At 35.7% G+C, this 17816-nt stretch overlaps 1 protein-coding gene across 1 annotated transcript; it reads right to left on the reverse strand.

The window, feature by feature from the left end:
* Positions 1-292: 292 nt before the first annotated feature.
* KLRB1 (killer cell lectin like receptor B1) lies at positions 293-10727 on the reverse strand. The gene is made up of 6 exons (XM_022577535.3): positions 10523-10727; positions 5547-5645; positions 4788-4859; positions 3545-3699; positions 3068-3183; positions 293-445 (listed from the first exon to the last, which is right to left on the reverse strand). The coding sequence occupies exons 1-6, from the start codon at positions 10605-10607 to the stop codon at positions 298-300; spliced, it is 675 nt and encodes a 224-aa protein (XP_022433243.1). The 5' UTR covers positions 10608-10727; the 3' UTR covers positions 293-297.
* Positions 10728-17816: the final 7089 nt, after the last annotated feature.

Genomic DNA, 17816 nt, shown 5'->3' on the forward strand with positions numbered 1-17816 from the left:
ACTTGAATGTCTGTAAGACTAACAACAGTTAGAATTCTCAGTGTTTGTTCCACTTTGTACCACAAAAAGGCCATGCTAAGAGTATATACAGTTAAAATGAGAGAGACCTGAAATGGAAATTAAAGAATTGGAGAGGGGGGACCTCCCTGGTGGCACAGTGGGTAAGACTCCATGCTCCCAATGCAGGGGGCCCAGGTTTGATCCCAGGTCAGGGAACTGGATCCCACATGCATGCCTCAACTAAGAGTTCCACCTAATAAATAAAGATTAAAAAAGAAATGGAGAGGGGATGTGTAGTCAAGTGGCAGAACATACTTTATTTTTGACAGGTTTTAGTTCTTTTTGACAGATCCATTTATTTTCTGTAGCACAGTTCTCGGAAAGAATTTGTGTTCTTGAGATGCAAACACAACTGTTTTCTTCAGCGTGACCAGTAATTTGTAACCTGTGGAGCAGAAGAAAAGCCTCTCTTTAGTGTTTGTGATTTTCTCACGTAATTCTCCTCATCCAGCCAGTATGTTCTGTAATTTTCAGTAAACAACGAGGTGCTGGTTATTAAGCATGGAATAAGTACCCAGTCACAAATATAATGATATAAACTTTTAATAGAAAGCTAATATAAACCTCTGGAACTTGCAAACTCATCTTCACTGGAAAAGAATTGTTCTGAAAAGAAATGTCATAATGATACATACAAAGGAGAAGCTTTGGAAACTGGGAATTGAATCTCCTATTAACATGTTATATGAAAATTTCCTACCTTCACTGAGCCTCGATTTTCTTAAATATATAGTGTATATATATTTGGGGAGACATTGAGATCATGTATATGAAAGGGTGATCATGCTTAAACAAAGAATGTGTTCAGTAAATGTAATAAGTACGTAGATACTCAGTGTCTACAGAATTTGAATATATCAATAGCGAGAAAAGGAGGCTCAGTACGTATTGTATGTAGTAGGAGGTTCCCTTTTTTTCCATTCCAAACAGGTTGGTGAGTGTCTGCTACAATATATGTACTGTTAGTTCCAAAGAAGCAGAGTCTTATGGCTCATTGCAGGTGGGGCATGAGTAGAAGTTAAACAGTGGGATGGCGAGATAGAGCTGGGGTGCCAGGATGGGGTGTGTGCAAGACATTCACCTATTTGTCTCAAGTAGAAAGTGAAGTGGTGGCAGTGGGCAGGGCTCCATCACAGTTTTAATTTTTTCCTTTGTTCCATTTCTCCTTGGAGCCCCTCGGCCCTGAGAAGCCAACCTGATTCTCTCCTAGTGCCTGACACCCTAGTCAAATCAGAATTTCTCTTGACCAAGCTATTGCAAAGGTCTCCTGTATTTTATCTCTTCCACCCTTCTGGTCCTTCCTTTGAATTTCAAGATAACTTTTTTACCGCTCATCTGGCCAAGTGCCCTTCCAAAAGGCCCTAGGTGACTTCCCAGGCCTTCTTTGACCAGATCTCTGCCTAGTTGTCTAACATTATCTCATTTAATCCCCAAAACAGTCCTGTGAAAAAAATTATTAACACCCTTTATGTTTTTCTTTACCTGAAAACCAAGGTAGAGAACTAAAATAAAAGCAGAGTCTAACTGACGTTCTTTCTACTATAATATGATACCTTCCAGGTTTACCTGATCACTATCTTAATCAAATCATCATTTTTATCCTCAGAATAAAATAGAGTGTTCAATCGAATTTAATCCATCATCTTTGCCTATATTTCTGCTCATAGACACTTCAGAGTTTTCCAGTTTTATTATAAATCTTAATAAAATAAATGTAATGGCCCAGTAAGAAGCATACACACACACAAACCAAAATTAACCTTTACTATGTACAAAAAAAAAAGTAAGTTAATATAAAAGTTGCACTTATGTGTAAATAAAATATAGAAAATAATCCCTAGAAAAACAAAAAAATCAGAGTGTAGTTTATTTACCAAAATATGTTTGCCTTTTCATACATTTATTCTAGTCCAGAACACTTTATTTTAAAATAATCTTCATTTTAAAGTACGGCATCTAAAAAAATATTTTAGAACATGGGTCAAACAATGTCAAAATGTGCTAATTAAATCAACATTTCTTTTAATGTCTAATAATTTTCCACACAATAAATTATTACTATATTTTAGATAAACTTGAACATGCTCCTGTGTCTTGAATTTTAACCTCTTGTTTTTTGAATGATAAAAAAATCCATTTTAACTGTTATTTATACAAATGTGAATAAAGCATTCACAGACTCAAAAAATGTAACACAGTATCATCTGTTCTGAAAAACTCATCAAATTTCTTTTCAGAAACTTGGTTGAATGTCTGCACACTTTCACTTTCTAGGGAAAAAAATGTCCTGCCCTTTGTTGTACAAATAACGATGAGGTCCATTAAAAATTTATAATTTAACTGTGTAACATCAATCCTCCTATAACACCGATGGTTAACTTGACCATCTCACACAAGAAACTATGAGACAACCAAAAAAACGGCAAATAGCTCTTTTGTGGCTTATGCAGATTGACTACATCTCTTCAAACAACCCTCCTTTCACACCGCTGGTTAAAATAAGCTACAATACTTGTTACAATGTGAGTAGTTTCTCTCAAATGTCTGGATACCCCACGCTGATATTTACTATATTTTTTCCTCTTGTATTCATTGTGCCAATGCTGGTTGTGACCCACTAAGGTATGTGGTCCCACAGTTTGAAAAACACTACTTAAACAATTCTTCGTGCCGATAGCTTCCAGCTAGAAATTTCTTAATTTTTAAATGTTGTTATTTTAAAAACTGTTTCATGTGCCCCCACCCAAAGGAGTTAGTCTCTTCTTTGTCTCCTAAAACTCCATTGCTGGTAAAAATATATATTGTTGCAAAGGGTTGATGTCTTTTCATATGTGAAACTTTTCAACCAACTTCAGAATCATTCTTCTTCTCAGACTATTCTGATCCTCCTGAACATTTCTAAACTAAATTAAAATGATAAATCTCAATCTTCAATAACAATGTTACTATCTTGCCATGTAAACCTGATGTAAATTGAATATTCAAATTAGCTTATCCCAATACTCACATATGAGAATTTAAAAAGGATCCATTTATCCACTTCCAGTTCTTTTCTGATAATGTAAAATTTAATCCAATCCAAAACAGAATTGCTCCTTTGTCTATCCAGTTTTGTATGAGCCTCTATAAATAAAACAGAAGAAATGACTGAATATTGAATCTGTTTATCTATTACTGGTTTGCATCCTTCTACCCATCCTCTCTGAAGCCTTTCCTAACTCCCCATCGGAGTTAATTATTCCTTATTTGTGATATTTCTGTCTGTATATTTATATATATCCAAATATTTGTATTTATGTTGTCGTGTTCATTAAATTATATTTATTTTGCTTACATGTCCGTTTAGTGTCTCAGATTGTGAGCTTCTTGAAGTCAAAATTAATACTTCCATCTGCACAGAACCCTCCGGGCTAAAGCACAAAGATCTTGATATGGTTAGAAGCAAGGGCTAAGCCGTATTAAAGTATTTTACTTAATTATTTACCAATTCTTCCTGATCTTGAATAAGCAGCAGACAGGATTCTTTTGTGAAACAGTCAGCTAGACTGTCATTCCAAGGTTTGTAAGTGTCATAAAAAAACAAGCATTTATCTCGGATTCGTTGCCAGTTTGTTGGGCACTTTAACAGAACTGGTCTCTCTAAAGTAAGAAAGAAGAAGAAGAAGAAATGTTATGTTTCTAACCTGCCCCCCCACCCCACTAACACTAATCACACATGCACAAGTCATTATAAATTCAGGGAAGTCGTTGATCATCACAGTGAGAACAATTCATGAATTTAATATAACTTTGAGGGTTTTGAGACATAGTTCATTCTGGTACTAAGAGTTGAAAATTAGTGACAAGTTAAAACACTGACAGACAGAATAACTTGTTCAAGTCCACAAAAAGCAGATGCTGGTAGAGTCAAAACTCTTTCTGAGATTCCGTAAATCCATTACAAGTGTTCTTTCTACTCCATGATGACAATATCAAACTTCTCTAAAAAATGGCTACTTTAAACAACATGTAAAATGAAAAGCAAATAAAAATTCATTTCCATAAGTTAATGGCAAATACCATGGAGAAAAATTATAAGAAAATTTCTAATTGCTGAATTATATATTTGCCTATTAATGGGATCTATTGGATAGCATTTTCCAGAAGGATTTTCATAGTTTCTTAAAATTTCTGTTATGTACGAATGTATATAATAAATGATTACATTCTGCTACAGTCACTCAAAAATAGTGTCTTTATTAACACACACTACTTAATAAGTACATGGACGAGATCAATGTCTTAGTGTTTAATACAATAAATATTAAATTATTCATTTTATGTCATGTTCCATTAATTAACTTCGGACCAGAGTTAGCTGCTTGACATATTCATTAAAATCATCAAATATCCCACTTCAATGCATATTTTACTTTATAGCTTGGGTTTTGGCTATTAATTATTGAATATCCTAGCAGCAGTCTCTCATAAGGCAGTGTTATCTGTTGGTTAAGATCGTAGGCTCTGAAGTTAGACCACTGAAGTACAATTCCCAGTGTCACCACTTAGTACCTGTATGACCCTGGATGAGTTGCTTAGCCTTTCCATGCCTCAGTTTTGTCAAACATAAAATCAGAGCGATAATACTATCTTAACGTATGGGTTGTTATGAACCTTAATTAAGATAATGCATGATACCTATCAAATTTTAGCCATTATTCTTAGGAAAGTCAAGCCACAGAATATACCTGTTGTTTCCTTCCTGTTCTCTTGAGCATCCATGCTGCTTTTCTCTGTTGATTTTTGTCTCAAGAATATCACTAATAAATCAGGAGAAATCATTAAGAAGATTAATGCTGAATGGTGCAGTGAAATGAATATGTTATATTTATCACTTCAGGAAATTTTTATCTCAACAAGCTTGAAATGAACAGAAGATAAGAGCAATAGCAGTGTAGTAACAAAGCGTCTACTTAGAAGACAACATAAACAAACACACATATAACAAGTGAATGCACACAGACATTGACTTAGCGGTTTCAACTATATAAGTAAGCTCCCAGGTGTTACTTAAACTCTTAAATTGCTTCCACTCCTTGCCTAATGTTCCATCTTCAGAATAAGTATAATTGTGCCTATACCCCACGGGAGAGATTGCCTAGGACAATCTGGAATTTAGTAGGCACTTAAGGAACTGTAAATAATTGGAAATTTTTATTTTCTTTGCTATTGTCATGATTTTATCATAATTGTGACTTTTTAAATGTCCTTGGAGCACATGTGAAATCCCCCGTGAAGCCTATCAGAACAGTTAGGAAGAGAAATACGACAAAGGATGACATTTGCTTAGTAGGTACCAGCTGAGCACTGTTAGAGTACTGTTTCATAATTGTTTTTGTTTCATGGGTCTTCCACTAAATTTGGGATGGCCAAATGTTGACATACTTTAATATTTATGGTAAAGTAGAATAAGTAGAACAAGAAATCAATGATCTTGCATCACTTACCTGAAACACTCAGTCCAATCACAGTCAAGGCAAGAAGAATAATCCCAGCACAACCAAGTTTCAGAGCAAATTGATGCCAAGGTGGACCCTGACAAACATCTGAGACATTAAGAAAATATACTTGATTAATTCAGTTGAGTTCATCTAATACAAAAAGCAGAGGTTGTTTGGATCACATAAGAAAGAGCTAGATTCAGGTTGGGGGTAGGGGCAGGAAAGGACATTTATCAGCCATCTTAAAGTAGGGTCCCACAAGATGGAATCTCAGACCCAACTGAGAGTTGCTTATAGATAAAATAGAAATATTTATGCCTGTCTTGTGTACGAAGGATTGGTATAAGAATCAAATGAGATAGATGTGACGGTGTTTTGAAACATGCCAAATGCTATACAAAAATGAAACATATACCCTACCGTACGAAGTAAGTCCAAGAATTTTGTCCAACAAGGAAGGCCTTCATTCATTCAAGATATATTTGTTGAGGCTCTGTTTTATGCCAAACAACATGTTAGGTGCTGGTGGTATAAGACAATTCTATTCTTAGACGTGGATTTCTCTGCTTTACTGTTGCCTGGAACAATCATCTCCAATTTGGACCAAATGGATGGAATTCAAGGAAGAGTATTTTACGAGCTTGCATGTTATTTTCAGTATTTCAATGAATATAACATAACATGAACCTGTGTCTACAACATTGCATAGTCTAAAAAATGTCAAATACCTTTGTTTTTCTCTGTATCATGTCAATAACGATGTACTGTATATCTCGTGTTCATCAAAAGTTGTGATTGTATTAATTAAAGTGGGATCATAAATTAATCATAACCTTATCAATGGATTTTATAGGGAAAAATAATCAAAGAGGAACTTATTAATGTAAAAAATTCTTGGAAAAGACTGAGCAACAGCTTCCAAAATTATATCAGCTCTGACAGAAATTATTCTGGTAATCTGTACTTCAGTTATTCTACTTGAAATTGTGCTTAGACAACTTCTATACCTGACTTAATTATAAGACCCCTTTTATTCCCATTTGGTTTATAATATGTTATATATATTACAATTATAAATTACTTTCTAAATTGTATTATTAGAGCCAAGGGCCTTTACAAGTAAGGGTTTACTAATTTAACTATATCTATCATTTATTTATGTTATCTACTCCTTTTTATATTTTTTCTAGTATTCCTCAATATAAAGGAATACATGCTTTGAGTCACTTGTTAAAAACTTTAGCATCAGATATGTTAAAATGTTGTCTTTATTCTCATTAAATGTTCCAGAGTGACCCACAAATCCATTTCTACTTTAGTTTTTTACACTCTCCCTGGCGATTAAGTTTTGCAACCCAGTTTTCAGACAACTGCTCATGGTCTCTTCATTAGGATGTGGACATTCATAAGAGTTAGCTCTTTCTAAAATGTCCCTGGGGAGATGGAATTTAAGATAACTAAATGTGATAAAAGATTATGCGAGGAAACAGATAATAGATTAGATTTCAGGTAGTGACACCTGGATTATCATCCGGAGGGGAGAGAAAAGAGTAGACAATTAGAGGAGCTCCAAGGTCCTGGGTGTACATCCGAAAATGGGAGAACCAGACTGGAGAATATTGACCTAGAACTTCTAAGGCGAGCTCGTGTGACACAGAGCAACTAAACTTAGTGAACCTAAGACTAGTCCTACGTGACGTTTCCTCACAGTTGTATCTACTATTCTACCATTTTTTCTTCCTCAGCCTTTCCTCCCTTGAAATTTTGAAAAATGGAGAAAACCCCATATAGTCACTATTTTAACATTTAGTACTGAAGGATAGCAGTGGTTAAGAGCAGAGGCTCTCAAATCTAGCAGATTTGTATTAGAGCATGTTATTTCAGGCAACGTAACCTTCATAAACTACAAACTTCCTCACCTGTGAAATGTAGAATAATACTACTTCATGAGATTTTGCAAAGGGTTATATGAAATAGTTCTTCTAGACATGATGTGTGATACATAATAAACGTGCATCTAAAATTTAAAGAACTGAGTGGAGGGTTCTGTGTTGTTTTTCTGCTGCACTACATTAGAACTAATAACAACAATAGAGTTATCGTAACAATAGAGTTATTGTAACAATACAGTTACAATAACAAATTGAAGAGGCCAGGTAAACTTTAGTCATCTGGAAATACCCACATAAGGCTAGTTTTTTGTTTGGATACAAACAGTATGCCAAATCATCTCACTTTTTTTCTCTAAACCTTTCCATGGCTTTCTCTCAAGCAGATCTAAGTCTGTACGTCTGTAGAACAGCCTACAAATCCCTATTCATTCCGGCTTCCCTTTATGTCTCTAACTTCATCTCCTGCTGCTTTCCATGCAGACATGCTCTGTCATTTCACACTAACCTATGAGCTCTTTCTACAAGATGACAGGCACGTTCTCATCCCACGGATCTTGCACCTGCACTGGTCCATCTTTTAAAAGGCTCTTCTCCCAGGAAGCATACCTTTGTCTCTCAATTCTTTCAGGTCTTGACTCAAATGTCATCTTGTCAGGCAGGCTTCTATGATTATTCCATTTGATATCATACCCTCTCCAAAAGCTAACTCTCAATTCCATTTTTTAAAAAATATTTTCTCTATTGCACTTAATATTATCTAACACATATATGTATACATATATATTCTTAGTTATTCATTTATTTGTAAGCCTTCCTAGTAGTATAATATAAACGCAATAAAGGAAACTATTTTTTCACTACTTTATTCACTGTTGTATTCTCAGCACCTAGGGCATGCCTGACACAGGTGCTTATTTTTGGATGAATAAATAAACTCTAGAGGCATTTTTGCCAACACCTATCTACTTTTCTAAGAGACCAAATCCTGGGCCATAAACCAGATTCGTCACAACTCACATCTCTCTCTGGTTTTCCTGACTGCTTTTGATATAATCACTATTCTACAGTTACCATTTTGGCTAAACTGTTTAGCCAAAGAGCTTAGTGGTTGTTTCACAATAATTGTAATACCAGATCAATGTGTGGCGAAAGAATGTCACCTGCCATTTCAGTAAACAAAGGATGTTGCGACCTTAAAGCCACCAGCCAGTGTGGCTGCCCGGATAGTAAAACTTGAGGGGGATTCAGGATGGAGAAAAACAGGATGCTGGCCCTAGATAGCTAAGATGCATGTCAAAGGAATTATTTCAATGAACCCAGACTTTTGCATCTTCCCACATATAGAAAAGCACTAAAATCATTAACATGAGGTGTCTGTTTCTGTGATTAGCAGTAATCTTTTGATGTTTGACTACATTTTTTTTTTTTTTTTTTTTAGCCAAAGCTCCTGTATATCCCAGCTCCTCCCTTACCTCTTGGGGACATTTCCTCAGAACTATCAGAGAGGCTGCCTTCTCAGCTATAGTCCTCTGTAAAGCCACCAAATACATAATTCTCAACTTTTAGGTTAGGCATTTTTTTCAGTTGACAAGCGTTTTGTAGTCACACATTTTGTTCTGACTTTATTCTATGTTTTCTCAGATTTACTTTTAGAATGATATTTTGTGGAATAATGACGACAATTAGAATAGACAGATTTTCTGGCCTCGTTGATTTGGGATCACAGAGAGTAGCTTTTAAGGAAAATCTCGCTGTCTTTCTCTATTTTCATTCTCCAATATCGTCCAACACCATCCTCCTTTCTCTCCACTTCTGCTAGATCTGAATAGGGAACAGAAAGTCTTTCTCTTCTGCATCAAAAAATAACCGTGGCTTGACAAATTCTCACTGTAGTTATCAAAATTCTCCAATTTCCCGTAACCCCCAAATGAAGGGTATCATGAAACTATTTGATAACCCTAAGACTTTTCAATCTCCAATTTAGAACATTGATAACTTAATACTTTCAAATTATACCAAACCATCCTAAAAAGATACAACCCACTTGCCAAGCACACTATGGAATGAATATCAGGTTGGATAAAAATTGCAATATCATTGATGTTTAGTAAGTTTGGTTTGACTTCAGAATGTAATACTATGTCTTGATGAGTTTATACATTTTTTTCTGCTTAATTTGTAGTTTCTCTTTATCTATCCCCAGGCCATGGAATCCATCACCTATGACCTCACATTAGAATACCCCATCTCTTTCACTCAGAATACTAACTCCTCTGACATACAGAAAATTGCCAACTTCAACAAGTATGAAATAAGTGCATCAGTGGTATTCTCCTGTGGTTTGCAGCTTAAATCCTTCTAAACTGTTATACTTTTCAATTAAAAAAAACATCAGATTGTTATTATATCCAAGTTTTTCATCTTGAATATAATTTTCTTTCAGAACATTTTTTCCCTTCCCTTTGAAGGGTGAACGATGTTAATCATTGAGCCTACACTTTGTATTCTGAAAGGAATGCCACGGATGCAAATGCATTGGAACTTAATCACAGTATTTTATAGAGGGATTTGAAATAAGGTAGGTTACTATTACAGCAAGGTAGTAAAAAATCTCTAAAAATATTCATTTGTTAAAAAAAAAACAAAAGCAAAAACAACAAAAAAGGGAATTCTCTGGTGGTCCAGTGGTTAAGATTCTGTGCTTCCATTGCAGGGGGCACGGATTCTATCCCCAGTCAGGGAGCAAAGATCCCGCATCCCTCATGGTGTGGCAAAAAAAAAAACAGATAAAAAAATCAAAATATTCCCTTGTTAATGCATGTAAAATATTTCTTCAGGATCCTTTAGCCAAGGCTCAGTAATAGGAACTATACTCATTTTTCACAAAAGTATCTTGATAAAAAAGAAATCTATAAGGTATGTGCTTTTTCCCACATTTGTGATTACCTACCGACAGGCCATGCTATATCTATTTAACATTAATATAGCTGCTGCTCATCTTCAAAGCCATGATTTAAAGCTACAAATTCAAGAGAAAAATCTAACTATGGAAGATATACAAATGCCAAAAGGAAAAGTAAAGCCACTTACTCTGAGGAAGAGATGGGGGTGATGAGCTTTCAAGGCCAGCATTCCTGGATACGTTTAAATCAGCATATATCACCGGTCTGTCCATTGCAAAGAGAAGAATGTGGCACTAAAATTGCGTAAAAGAAAAAACTACAGTTCTATGAGGCAAGTGAAGCAAAAGGAAGTGCTCAGCCTTGAAAAGCTTTATTATCTTTCTTACCTACCCACACTTCTAGCAGTGGGTTTTCTCTATAAATTAGTGAGAAAATCCACTTACTGGCTGTCCAGTATACTTAGATATGTAATATCTACTTTGTTTAATTAATTGGCCTGTTTGACAGAATTCTGGGAAGGTTTGTTTGTTGTCTTTGTAACCATCCTCTTTGAGTACGTTTCTCAGGGCCAGGCCCAGCGTCAGGGAAATGAAGCACTCTCATTTCCCTCCAAAAAAGTCAGGAGTCAAGATAAACAATATTAAATGTAATGCTGTAAAAAGTAAACACTAATGCAAAAAAACTGCAGGATGCCTTTCCAAAGCTCTAAAGTCTTCCTGAAATATTTGTGCTCCCCCCAAAAGAGGCAAAATGTGGAAAATGGAGTCATAAGTGTGGAAAAGGCTGCTGAATAATACAACAGAGAAAGCAAAGAGCTAAAGATCAAAACGACTCTTCGCTTAAAATAATGTTTTTAGTGCACTGAAGTTTAATTTCAAGTTATGAAGCATGACTATGACCACTAGGAATCCACAGTGGCCATGTTAGAAACGATTGAGGAAAAAGTGTTCCCTTCAACCAGAAGCTTGCAAAACTTTGTGAGCTCCAAAAGTATAAACTGGCTAGAAATATAAACCAAAGAAGAGCCTTCACTTGTCCATATGTAGTACGAAATATATTGATGAATCCTTTTCTTTGTTACAACTGTCTTCACAATGATCTTCTATCACAAAAGATCCTTACTATGAAATCGTTATTGTATACATATAAAATAAATCCTTCATGAGAATTCACACCTGGAGAATTTTTCTCATTATGTTAATGCATTCATCGATCATCTAATTCCCTACATGACACTTTCTAAACACAACATATCAGAATTCAGAAATTTACTGTCACTATTATAGATAGATAATAGAGAGATAGATACAGAATATACACACACACATACACACGTGCATGGGATATATACGTTATTAAAGTTTTCAGAGGGTAAATGATTATAAGTAACTGAGATTTAGGATGTGACAATAGTAGCTATAATATTGAATAGCTCAAGGAACAATAAAGATAGATTACTTTTTTTTTTTTTTTTGCGGTACGCAGGCCTCTCACTGTTGTGACCTCTCCCGTTGCGGAGCACAGACTCCGGACGCGCAGGCTCAGCGGCCCTGGCTTACGGGACCAGCGCTCCGCGGTATGTGGGATTTTCCCGGACCGGGGCACGAACCCGTGTCCCCTGCATCGGTAGGCGGACTCTCAACCACTGCGCCACCAGGGAAACCCAAGATAGATTACTTTTCAATTTTATTTTATTTATTTATTTTTGGCTGCATTGGGTCTTCGTTGCTGCGTGGGCTTTCTCTAGTTGTGGCGAGCGGGGGTTACTCTTTGTTGTGGTACACAGGCGTCTCATTGCAGTGGCTTCTCTTGTGATGGAGCATGGGCTCTAGGCATGTGGGCTTCAGTAGTTGTGGCACATGGGCTCAGTAGTTGTAGCTCGCAGGCTCTAGAGCACAGGCTTAGTAGTTGTGGCACACGGGCTTAGTTGCTCCATGGCATGTGGGATCCTCCTGGACCAGGGCTTGAACCTGTGTCCCACTGCACCACCAGGGAAGCCCCAATAAAGATAGATTTTTGATTTTGCCTATGTCATCTATCTTGACATTGAGATTTGCTGAGTTAATAGTGGGAGTTTGAGTGGATAGGAAAATAGAGTAAAATAAAAACAAAGTTAATTTTGAATATGAATAAGTACAATAGAGGCTATATTATGGCTACGACATGGAGAAAAGAGTGATAAGAGAATCATTTGTGCAAGAAGGTGAAAATACAAAAGGCAATAAGTGGTGATCGTAGAACAAGATAATCCACTCTAGACTTAGAAAATGGTGACTTTAGTAAGATGGCCGACTAGGAAGCTACACCCTCTTTATCCCACAGAGACGCTGAGTTAACAACAGTATGTGGACAGAATACCTTTGTGAGAGCTCTAGAGACCAGTTGAAAAATTACAGCACCCAGGCCTTTGCAAAACCAAGAAGAGATTCCAACAAAAGGGGTAGGAATCTCAGCATTTGGTGTGGAGGCACCAAGAAGAAACCTTGTATAGCAGGGATCCTCCTTTGAGATTAAAACAAGAGTGGACTGTATATCCAACAGCCTGGATTGCCTGGTGGCTACTCAAGGGACTGGTTTCTGTCTTGCCTGACACAGAGTGCTTATAGGACCAGAAGAAGTTTGGAAGCTAGTGAAAGCTGAAGCAAGGAGATGCAGAGCTGCAGTTCTGCAGGCAGACATGGGGAAAGCAAGAGGTGAGAAAAGGTTTGAGAAATTCAGGAACCTCCAGCTGGGCTAACTGGTGAAAGGTCTTACTCTTCACAAAGGCTCTATACAAAGCCTAGGAGTGCCAATCCCAGAAAAAAAAAATACACACACACACACACACACACACCCCACACAGAAACATGGCCCAATCAAAGGAACAAACAAAACCCCCAAAAACTGAAACTGATTTAAAAAAAAAAAAAAAAGTCAGATCTATGAGCTGCCCGACAAAGAATTTAAAGTAATTAGTGAGAACACAAAGAAACAACTTAATGAAGAGAATACTATGAATAATTGTATACCAACAAGTTGGATAACCTAGAGGAAATGGATAAATCCCTAGAAATGTACTAAGACTGAATCATGAAGAAGCAGAAAATCTGAACAATTCAACAATGGGTAAGATATAAATAGTATTAAAAAACCTCCTAACAAAGAAAAGCCCAGGACCAGACGAATTCATTGGAGAATTCTACTTGATATTTAAATAAAAATTAACACTAATTCTTCTGAAAATCTTCCAAAAATCTGAAGAGGATGGAACACTTCTAAGTTCTTTGAGACCAGCATTACCCTGATACCAAAGAGAGATAAAGACACTACAAGAAAAGAAGACTATAGACTAATATTCCTGATGAATATTAAAACAAAAATTTTCAACAAAATACTAACAAACTGAATTCAACGGCACATTAGAAAGCTTATACATGATGACAAAGTGGATTTATTTCTGGAATAGATGACTGGTTAGCATAGGAAAATCACCAATGTACTACCCCACATTAATAGAATGAAAGACAAAAACCGCATGATTATCTTAACTGATGGAGAAAAACCATTTGACAAAATTCCACACCCTTTTATGATAAAAACACTCAACAAACTAGGAATAGAAGGAAACTACCTCAACATAATAAAGGTCACTTATGAAAAGTCCACAGCTAACAGCACAATCAATAGTAAAAAACTGAAAGCTTTTCCTCTAAGGTCAAGAACAAGACAAGGACGCCTGCTCTCACCACTTCTACTCAACATGGTATTGGAAATCCTAGTCAAACCAGTTAGACAAGAAAAAGAAATAAAGACATCTAAGTTGGAAAAAAAAAAGAGAAGTAAAATTATCTCTGTTCAGAGAAGACATAATCTTATATGTAGAAAACTGTCAAGACTCCACACATGCAAAAATCTGTTAGATTAATAGATGAATTTGGCTAAGTTTCAGAATAAAAAGTCAATACACAGAAATCAGTTGCATTTATATACACTAATTAATGATCTGGAAAGGAAATGAAATTAACTCATTTGCAATTGTATCAAAAAGAATAAAATACTTAGAAGAAACCTAATTAAGGAGGTCAAAGACTTGTACACAGAAAAGTACAAAATATTGCTGAAAGAAATTAAAGAAGACATAGATACATGAAGAGTCATCCCATGTTCATGGATTGGAAGACTTAACATTGTTAACATGTGCATACTAGAACTACCATATGATCCAGCAATTCCACTCCTGGGTATATATATTTAAAAAAAATGAAAACACTAATTTGAAAAGATACATGCACTCCAATGTTTATAGCATCATTAATTACAGTTGCCAAGATATGGAATTAACCTTTACAGTTGCCAAGATATGGAATTAACCTAAGTGTACATCAGTAGATGAATGGATAAAGGAGATGTGGTGTATATATACAATGGAATACTACTCAGACATAAAAAGAATGAAATTTTGCCATTTGCAACAACATGAATGGACTTGGAAGGTATTATGCTGAGTGAAATAAGTCAGAGAAAGACAAATACTGTATGATATCATTTATAAGTGGAATCTAGAAAATATAATGAACTAGTGAATACAACAAAAAAGAAACAGACTCATAGAGAACAAACTAGTGATTACTAGTAGGGAGAGGGAAGGCAAGAGGGGCAAGGTAGGGGTAGGGGATTAAGAGGTACAAACTACTATACTATGTAAAAAATAAACAAGCTACAAGGATATATTGTACAGCACAGGGAATATAGCCAATGTTTTATAACTATAAATGGAGTATAACTTTTAAAAATTGTGAATCACTGTGTTGTACACCTGAAACATATAAAAATTTTTTTTGTTGTTTTTTTTTTGTTTTTCTGCAGTATGCGGGCCTCTCACTGTTGTGGCCTCTCCCGTTGCGGAGCACAGGCTCCAGACGCACAGGCTCAGCGGCCATGGCTCACAGGCCCAGCTGCTCTGCGGCATGTGGGACCTTCCCGGACCAGGGCACGAATCCATGTCCCCCACATCAGCAGGAGACTCTCAACCACTGACCACCAGGGAAGCCCTGAAACATACAAACTTTTATGTCAGCTATACCTCAATTAAAAAAAAAATGTGTATACTATCCACAGTGATGTTCAACACAATCCCTATCAAAATCCCAATGGCATTTTTTTTCAGAAATAGAAAAAAAGTCATTCTAAAAGTCACATGGAATCTCTAAGGAACCTCAAATAAACAATTCTGTAAAAGAAGAACAAAGTTGGAGGACTCAACTTCCTGATTTCAAAACATATTACAAAGTGACAGTGACCAAAACAGTGTAGTAGTGGCATAAAAACAGACAAATAAACCAATGAAATAGAATAAAGAGCCCAGAAATAAACCTCCAGGTTTATGGCCATTGGATCTTCAACAGCAGTGCCAAGACAACTCAATGGGCAAAAGACCATCTCTTCAACAAAGGGTGTTGGGAAAACTAGATGTTTACATGCCAGATAATGAAGGTGACCCTTATCTTACACTATATACAACAATTAACTCAAAATGGATTAAAGACCTATAAGAAAGTAATACCTATAACTACAAAACTCCTAGAAGAAAACATACAGGAATAGCTTCATGACTTGGTAATACTTTCTTTTATATAATACCAGAAACACAGAAAACAAAAGTGAAAATAGATGAATGGGACAGCATCAAACTTAAAAAAATTTGTGCATCATAGAACACAATCAACAGAGTAAAAAGGTAACCTACAAAATGGGAGAAAATATTTACAAATCATATGATAAGGGGTTAATATCCAACATATACAAAGAACTTCTATGACTCATCAACAAAAATCAAAGAGGCTGATTAAAAAATGAGCAAAGGATTTGAATAGATATTTCTCCAAATTGATATCCAAATGGTCAACAAACATATGAAAAGATGATCATCATCACTAACCATCTGAGAAAAGCAAATCAAAACCACAATGTGATATCAGCTCACACATGTTAAGATGATTAATATTTTAAAAATTACAGAAAGTAACAAGTGTTGGCAAGATGTGGAGAACTTGGAACCCTTGTATCTTGTTGGTTGGATAGCAACCACTATGGTAGTGGTATGGTATTTTTAAACATAGTTTCTTAAAGTTTAAAAATAGAACTATTAAATGATCCAGTAATCCAACTTTTAGGAATATATTCAAAAGAATTGAAAACAGGGTCTCAAAGAAATATACTCATGTTCATAACAACACTATTCACAATAGCCAAGAGTTGAAGCCATCCAAATGTCTATCAACAGATAAATGGTTAAAGAAAATGTGGTATATACATGCAATGGAATATTATTCATCCTTAAAACAGAAGGAAATTCTGTCACATATTGCAATATTAATGAATCTTGAGGCTACTATGTTATGTGAAATAAGTCAGTTATAAAAAGATGGTATATTATTCCACTTATAAGAGGTATCTAAAGTAATAAAATTCACAGAAACAGAAAGTAGACTACTGGCTGGAGGGAGGGAGAAAAGGGAGTTACTTAATGGGTATAGAGTTTCAGATTTGCAAGATGAAAAAATTCTGGAGCTCTGTCTTACAACAATAAGAATATAGTTAATACTGTTTAACTGTATGCTTAAAAATTATTAAGAAGGTAAATTTTACATTATATGCTTTTACCACAATAGAAAAAAGAAAAAAATACAAAAGAAAGCTTTCATAGCTGATGGAAAACTAGTGTTCAGTAATGATAAATAAGGGAAGGGAGGGTATATTGTCTAAAAATATTCGAGATGTAAGGGCAGTGTTTTCAATAGTATCTCTTCCCTCTTCCCTACCAGAGGATAGGAAATGGTCAATTGTTGGAGGAATGCAATGGGACAATGGAGATGGGAGACGGAGTAAAAGCCTCTAAGGGTTAAAATGTACAGCAGGGTCACTGCATTTATGTCTTAGATTGACACATTAACCTGTGTGCACCATGAACTAGCTTATTCAGATATGGAATCATAAACAAAATGATTCCTGCTAAATTTAAACAATTAAACAATACTTAACGCCTTCTAAGAAAATTTTTAAATATTAGAAAATTAGATGTGGTTTTAGAGAAGATAGATAAATTCTAACCACTGAAGAATTCATCATGTAGCTATAGATTATCACTTTGCATGACCCGCTCACTCATTAACACCTAGCTGTACTGCTTAAGTATCAAATTTTGGTTTAAGTCTCAGTACTTCATTGTAAAATCAAATACATTTTATCCCTTCTTCTTCTGTGTTCCTGCAGATCTGGCACATAAAACATATTTGTAATTTATTTGCAATGTGGTAATATCAACTTTTGTCTGTTTTTTTTGTTTTTGTTTTTTGTTTTGTTTTTGCGATACACGGGCCTCTTACTGCTGTGGCCTCTCCCGTCACGGAGCACAGGCTCTGGACGCGCAGGCTCAGTGGCCATGGCTCATGGGCCTAGCCGCTCCGCAGCATGTGGGATCTTCCCGGACCGGGGCACAAACC

Source organism: Delphinapterus leucas, chromosome 11 (assembly GCF_059928025.1).
Source record: "Delphinapterus leucas isolate spDelLeu-1000000601 "Yukka" chromosome 11, BTC_Dleu_Yukka2, whole genome shotgun sequence".
NCBI classification, from domain to species: Eukaryota; Metazoa; Chordata; class Mammalia; order Artiodactyla; family Monodontidae; genus Delphinapterus; species Delphinapterus leucas.